Source organism: Pseudochaenichthys georgianus, unplaced genomic scaffold (assembly GCF_902827115.2).
Source record: "Pseudochaenichthys georgianus unplaced genomic scaffold, fPseGeo1.2 scaffold_267_arrow_ctg1, whole genome shotgun sequence".
Lineage (NCBI taxonomy): Eukaryota > Metazoa > Chordata > Actinopteri > Perciformes > Channichthyidae > Pseudochaenichthys > Pseudochaenichthys georgianus.
Genome location: NW_027262956.1, coordinates 358,995 through 366,767, shown reverse-complemented (window position 1 = coordinate 366,767; position 7,773 = coordinate 358,995). Strand labels below are relative to the sequence as shown.

At 41.7% G+C, this 7,773-nt stretch overlaps 1 protein-coding gene across 1 annotated transcript; it reads left to right on the top strand.

Annotated features, from left to right (window-relative positions):
• The first annotated feature begins 941 nt into the window (after positions 1–941).
• LOC117442079 (olfactory receptor 10A6-like) lies at positions 942–1,898 on the top strand. Its single transcript, XM_034078075.2, has one exon. It carries the CDS (start codon positions 942–944, stop codon positions 1,896–1,898), a length of 957 nt encoding a protein of 318 aa, XP_033933966.2.
• Positions 1,899–7,773: the final 5,875 nt, after the last annotated feature.

Here is a 7,773-nt window from a genome sequence, read left to right as displayed (position 1 = left end):
CAAAGCTTTTGAGAGACAAGACGAGATAATTTCAGTGTTCTTCCTGTGTTCAAAGATGACCTTATCATCGGCATACATTTGCACAATCAACTCAGGACATACATTAGACAAGTCATTAATGTACAGTGAAAACAGTAATGGTCCAAGAATGGAACCTTGTGGTACCCCAACAGCATTTTATTCTGCTTCTGCTGGTAGGATATAAAGTCAGCAACAGTGAGAGGAAAACAAATAACAGGGTTTCACGGGGTAGTTAACCAGCACTCTCGAAGAATTGTGTGTTGCAACTGAAGAGGAAAGTTATGGTTTTAACCTGCGACATAAGGATTGTATCTTAGAAGATTGGCCACAGGTTTAAAGAAAAGGTTTAACCGATGAAAATAATTTTACCAATTCAATACACACAAAGCTCTTATCATTACAAACATATCACATTGGCTTTCATAAGGCCAGCCTAACCAAAAGTAGACCATCAAAATGTGCTTTTTCCTGTATTTTTAGAGAACTTTTCTAATCTCCTCCTAAAGAGTAGATCACTTACACTTTTGGACCGAAAACCCCATGTCATTTGTTATGCTATATTGCAAAAGCATAGTTGATAGGTCAAAGCAAAACAAACATTGTTGACCGTTTACATGTGTCAATTAAAGATTGACCTGCCCCAAACATGACTTTCTTGATGATAGGCTGGTCTGAGTCCTGATGGTAAGGGGCCTGGCCTGTTGGGTTCTGGTGTTCTGGAAGCTTTAAAGCAGCAGAAGTCTCTGCAGCTGACAGAAGGGACTGCAGCAGTCTGCAGCACAGCAGGTGAGAGACACTGAACTGTGTGTGATGTGCTCATGTTGCATTCATGTACAGTTCCAGACACACTCCGGGGGGGTGGTAAGTTAAGACTGTGAAGTTCATATGTGCTCAGATATATTAACGTTTAACCTCTAAGAATGATGTCCAATTCAACTTCACTAACTGTATCCTATTTCATTCTTGAAGCTTATTTGAATATTGGATATTTGAGGTACTTGTGTTTCACGATAACTGCAATTGTATACATTGTGATTGTTGTTGCCAACACGTCTCTGATTGTGGTTATCTGTGTGAACAGGAGCTTACATGAACCTATGTACCTTTTTCTGTGCAGCCTGTTTGTAAATGAACTGTATGGTAGTACAGGGTTGTTTCCATTCCTTCTGGTTCAGATCCTCTCTGACATTCACACTGTCTCTGCTCCGCTCTGCTTCCTGCAGATTTTCTGCTTGCATACATACGGAGCTGTAGAGTTTTCCAATTTAACCGTCATGTCTTATGACAGATATCTTGCTATCTGTTGTCCTCTGCAATATAACACACGTATGACTTATAAGAAGGCGGTTATCTTCATTATTCTGCTTTGGTTGTACTCTTTTGTAAAGTTCTTGATAAACTTATCTTTAAACATCCGTTTGACACTGTGTGGAAACACAATAAATGGTTTGTATTGTAGTAACTACCTTGTTGTGAAGCTGGCATGTTCTGACACTCAGGTGAACAACATTTATGGATATTTTGGTACTGTTCTCACTATCTTAATCCCTCTGATTCCAATCCTTTTCTCATACATTAAGATCCTCAGAGTGTGTTTCTCTGGCTCCAAACAGACCAGACAGAAAGCTCTCAGTACCTGCACACCTCATCTTGTTTCCCTCCTAAACTTCTCTTTCGGCGGCTGCTTTGAAATACTTCAGAGTAGATTTGATATGAGCGGTGTTCCCAGTGCGCTGCGTATTATTCTGTCACTGTACTTTCTCATCATACAGCCACTAATGAACCCTGTCATGTACGGACTGCAAATGTCAAAGCTAAGAAACATATGTAAACATGTGCTCTGTTATAAACTGTTGACTGGTAGGACTAATAACTAAAGTGTCAGTGAATGGATCTTAATATCTTGTCTTGAAATTTACGGATTACATTTTTTTAATTAAATGAGAAACATGTGTACTATGTTCATAGTGTTTATAGTTTTTATTATATACACATGCATTCCAATATTCATGAATAAACAGACAAATGTCACCTTAATGTAAACACAGTGAATATATGAACCTATATTAATATATTGCCTTTTTATACATTTAAAACGAAATGTAGGGATTGATAGTACATTTAATGATGTCTCTATAACATATCATGTGGACAGTCCTCTGTAGTGTGAACTGTGCAGTGTGAACAAGCATCATGTTATAAAGCACTTTGTGGGGGCGGTGATGTTTCTGGACTTTTGGTATTTGGTGTAACCAAAATTAACAAGGAAAAATAAACAAGCCTTTAGCACAATGCATCTTTGTAGTATCTATTTTATATTGCGGTGAAGATATCTTCAAATGACTGTATTCATACATCATGATAACGGCCCATACTCATACATAATTTTATTGAAAAGAGCAATGTCACCAGCAAAGCAATAGCAACCTTTATTGATTCAGTTATCTCATCCCTTATTTGCTCAATTCAAACTGGATCCATAAAGTATAAAATTATAATAAAACATTCCCACTCTTGACGTTGTGAAAGCAATCGACAAAGCAAACTCATAAAAATGTTGTTTCTGTAGAGTCATTTAAACAATGGATTGTTGGAAATCACGTCATGGCAAATGTGTCATGGGACTTAATTACCCAGGATCCTTCACTGTTGTCCAAAGCCTACATCACATCCTGCAAACAGATGTCCTCTCTCCACATGTAGATATGGAAACTCAGCAGATAGAAAGACGCTGAGCTGTAATGTGTGTTGTGTTGTAATGAGATAAAAGGTAACGTGAGGTGGCTTTGACGCATTGCCAGGCTGATGTCGGTTGAGTCCCTGGAACAATAACTGTCTTATTAACCCCACGCCGATATCACATATTAAATATGGTAATAAGGCCTTAGAACGAAAGTGCTGGGACACATCCGTTTTGTAAGAATTGTTTTGTGAGTGGAACCTCATATTGAGGAGGAACGATTCCGTCCTGGTCGTGGAATGACGGATCAGCTTTTTACTCTTGCAAGGATCCTGGAGGGGGCCTGGGAGTACTCTTATCCGGTCTGCATGTGTTTTTGTAGAGTTACACGTCTCTGATTGTGGTTATATGTGTGAACAGGAGCTTACATGAACCTATGTACCTTTTTCTGTGCAGCCTGTTTGTAAATGAACTGTGACGGATGGCTTCTAACAAAGCAGTTATCTTCATTATTCTGCTTTGGTTATACTCTTTTGTGAAGTTGCCGATAACGTTATCTTTAAGCATCCGTTTGACACTTTGTGGAAACATAATAAATGTATTGTATGTATGTATTTATTTGTATTTTAGTAACTATGCTGTTGTGAAGTTGGCATGTTCTGACACTCAGGTGAACAACATGTATGGACTTTTTAACACTGCTTTATCTGTTTTTCTCCCTTTGTTTCCAATCCTCTTCTCGTACATGAGGATCCTCAGTGTGTGTTTCTCTGGATCCAAACAGACCAGACAGAAAGCTGTCAGTACCTGCACATCTCACCTTGTTTCCCTACTCAACTTCTCTTTTGGCTGCTGCTTTTAAGTACTTAAGAGTAGATTTTATATGAGCGGTGTTCCCAGTGTGCTGCGTATTATTCTGTCACTATATTTTCTCATCATACAGCCACTAATGAACCCTGTCATGTACGGACTGCAAATGTCCAAACTAAGAAACAGATGTAAACATGTGCTCCGTTATAAACTGTTAGCTGGTAGGTCTAATAACTAAAGTGTCAGTTAATGATTCTCAATATCCTGTCTTGAAATGTGCTGATTAACCCGTTAAGCCCGAGAGACCCCGGTACCGGGGCACTCCCGCAACATCTTGCAGGAAACAGTGTCTGAGGGCATGTTCATTTACTAAACTATGAATGTTTTAAATCCATGTAACGGGAATAAACTCATCTAACTGATCATTTTAATTTTTTAAACATTGGCCTACCTTTGTCGTAGTCTGGTCAAAAGTGGTCTTCAATGGCATTAAAACGATAAAAACGCTGCTGAAGTTAATCCATAGGTTAATCCAATGTGTCTGTGTCCCTTTGAAATGATTTCTGATAATCCATAAGCAATATGTTACAAAACAGTCAAGCAAAAAAAAAAAAAATTCTGAAAGACACAAAGTAACAAGGATTTACATAAAGAAAACAAAACCTCAATATATATATATACAGGTCGCGGACATAGGACTGGTACCTAGTGATGTTACGTATTGCGCCGAGGCTTCGGAGCACGTGTCGAGTAATCCCCGAAGCTTTTTGTGAAGCATGTATCGAGGCTTGTATCGTTTTGGGCCAGTGACATCATCGATGACAAACGAAGCCTCGCTGCCTGTCGATACCACGTGACTGCTTCACGAAGCCATTCAGATCGGTTGAACCGTTGAACCACAACGCTCATAATACCCATGGATGTATAACAAGAACCATATTACCCCTCCTGTACCCGGGCCCGGTGACACGATGGAATTAAGAGAGCTCAGACCCTCACTTATATAGAGGTCGGAACATGTCATAAGTATAAATAGATACAAGAATAAATAAATGTAGGAATAAAATCATCAATAAAAACATCAATAAATACAGGAATACATATCTTGCAGTGTTTTCAGGGAGATTTAGTGTGTGTGCTGTGGCTCAGCTGGAAAGCAGTTGACTCATGACCGCAGGGTCCCTGGTTCAACGACTGAACAATACGTATTTTTTGTTGTTTATAAAAGCTACAGCTAAATGAGATAATATAGTTAATAAATGTATTCTTTGTTATGGTTTTGCCTTTCTCAGGCTACAACATGGTTACGTTTACGAATATTATTAAGGAATATAAATCCCCCTTTGCAATGTGTACCAGCCTCCTTAGGCTTTTCAATCACAATCATTAAACTGGAATAAATACAATATTGTTAACATGAAGATATGATTTAATGTTCGTTGTTTAGAGGTATTCTAAGGCTTTACTCATTGAGAACTCGGTATAAGAGAGCACACTGTTGAGATGTCCAATCTTCATGTTTTACACACTTTGACCAACAGGGGGTTTGTGTTCAAATGAAGCCCATGATGAAGCCTCATGAGATGAACTCTTTTGCGAACCAATTGGCTGGAAAGCTTCAAAGCTTCATCTCGCCATCACTACTGGTACCTCTCTGCTCTCCTGCCACAGTCAGACTACCTTCCAAAACACTTGTGGCCAGGGGTTTATACATGTTAAGCCCCTCCCCATAGGACACTCCACTATTAATAGCCCTAACCAATGTCATTCTTATCTACAAACACATTCACAATGCAAGGCAAATTACCCAAACACACCAAATCAAATAGGTCAACAAATTCTATCCCGACTTTACAATATATTCGCTCCAGCCACGGACCCTCTTCGTGTCTTTTAGGAACAACCAATCTGACAGCCGGTTAACACCATGGGCCATTAATACGAGGAAGTTCTTTTTCCGGCTGACCTTGGACAGACAATTTTCTTTCCGTTTTACTGTCGGTGCGACACCCTCGCAATGATCCCTGTATGTCTGAATATACGTCTCTATGCTTTGAGGCAACGTGATTTCACGCATGGTATTCCCCCGTCCCTTCCCAGTGGACCAGTGAGGAGAGGGCCAGTCCTTAGCCAGATTAGCTTTCAGTTTATTGTAGACTGACATACAGGTGTCTCACTACCGGAGTCTGCTGGGGACCGCATGAGAGTCTTGACCGGGGTCTTGAGAGGGGTCTCACTACCGGAGGCTGCTGGGGACCGCATGAGAGTCTTGACCGGGGTCTTGAGAGGGGTATTGCTGCCGGAGGCTACTGTGTTTATGCCGGAGGTACTTGAGATTGCCAGGCCCTTAAATCGTATACATTCTTCCTCTTCCTCTAGCACAGCAGAAGTGGCACTCTGCTTCCTGGGTTTAGCCCCTTTTTCAGCCTGGAGCGCAGGGTCTTCACCTCATCAATGAGGGCATCCTTCTGAGCCCTCAATGCCACATTTTCCAGCATCACCTGCCTGCAGTCCTCTTCGTCACATTCGGTATGTGGGGAGAAGGGTGGAGGGTGCACCGGGTATTCCTCCTCATTGTCTATATCCAATGATGTAGACATTCCAATGATGGGATTAGTCTCTCGGAGGTCATGGAGCAACTGCAGGGCCACACTATGATTTAGCCTTGCCAGGACCTGATGTGCCTCATCTCGGGAGAACTCAGGGTGGTCACGAGTTACATGACGGTCTAGTTTCTTCCCAGCATACGAACACCCTGTGATGGGACAGGGTTTGGTCCGAACATTTATTCTGCCACTGGCCATTTTAAGAATGATGCCTTTTTCCTCCAAGTTCCGCACTGCATGTTTGTGCTTAAGGTGCTTTTTCAAAGCCAGATAGAAGAGTCTGCACACCGGGCATTTGGACGACATCCTTACTGAAACAGACACAGTGAATTGTATTTAAATTATTTTATGTTTCTCCATTTATATGCGTTAGCGTAACCGGTGATTGCAACAATGGGTCCGATGCTTCAATGCCTGGTACACGGACCAAGGGAGGACTTGGGTTACCACCGGGTTAAATGGTCCCACCTCCGCACCAACGCGGGGCTGGAGATGGCAACATTGAGTCCGATGCATCAATTCATGGTGCCCCGACCATGAGAGGGTTTGGGGTGCCCCGGAACCAGGCAGTACCCCAGCAGGAAACACGTGTTATGGTCAAAGGAGGAAAGTGTGATAGAACCGGGGTAAAGCAAAGAAAGTGTCTGACAATAGTGACTTATGAGGCGGCCAGAGAGTCTGTCATCTCTCGGTCCTATCCTCCAGGCAATGCGGTACCAGAACTGGGTCAAATTGACCGAAATGTAAAACAAATAAGTTTCAATTCATCCATGGAAAAGGGCTGAAAATAAAAAAAAGTATCCAAAAATAGTGCATCATGAGCCCGCACGACTCCCCTGTCAACTCCCCTTGCATTCCTCCAGAGTCAGAAAAAGTCTGGGATCACTTTTGGGAGAACCAGAGAAAAGGGGTGAAAATGGAGAAATTGTATCCCAAAACAGTGTCTCATAATTCCTTGACAACTCCCCTTACATTCCTCCAGAGTCAGAAAAAGTCTGTTATCTTTTGGGAGAACCAGAGAAAAGAGGTGAAAATGGAGAAATTGTATCCCAAAATAGTGTCTCATAATTCCCTGACAACTCCCCTTGCATTTCTCCAGAGACCAGTTCAAAAACTTAAAGTTTGGTAAGAACCATACTGGGGGGTCTCCATGCAACAATTGTATCCGAGCCAAAGCACTCATGTAGCAGACACATTCCTCCATGATGTGAAACAGCCTTTTTTTTCCTGAGTCCTCTCAAAAACCGGGTTTCCAATTTCGTGCAGATAGTAGCTTGAAAAACATGAATGAATTTTTTTGACGGTGGAGGTCTCGATTCCCCTCTCCGTTGTAAGTTGCAACGGGGGAGTGCAAAAGTGTCCGGGGCTTCGGGCCGAAGCGCCGAAGGGTTGGCCCCTTTCTCTGTTGGCACTTAGTGTTTTTTTCGAGAACTTTTTTAAACTTCATTTTTGATTATTTTAAGATATAATTGACCGTTTTCTTTACTTTTTTCTTCTTTCCACGGGTGGGGGCGCATGGCAGGCCGCCTATGAGCTCCCAAATTCGGCCTGGAACATCCAGGAATTGTGGGCTATAGTGTTAAAACGCCTGATTAATATGTTAGTAATGCTGGCAGCAGGTTCATTGCTGTTAGCAGGGTCTCACAGGCAAAGGCA

Bases quoted from the DNA above. Each gene is read 5' to 3' on its own strand.
- LOC117442079 (XM_034078075.2), top strand. From the start codon at position 942: ATGATGTCCAATTCAACTTCACTAACTGTATCCTATTTCATTCTTGAA.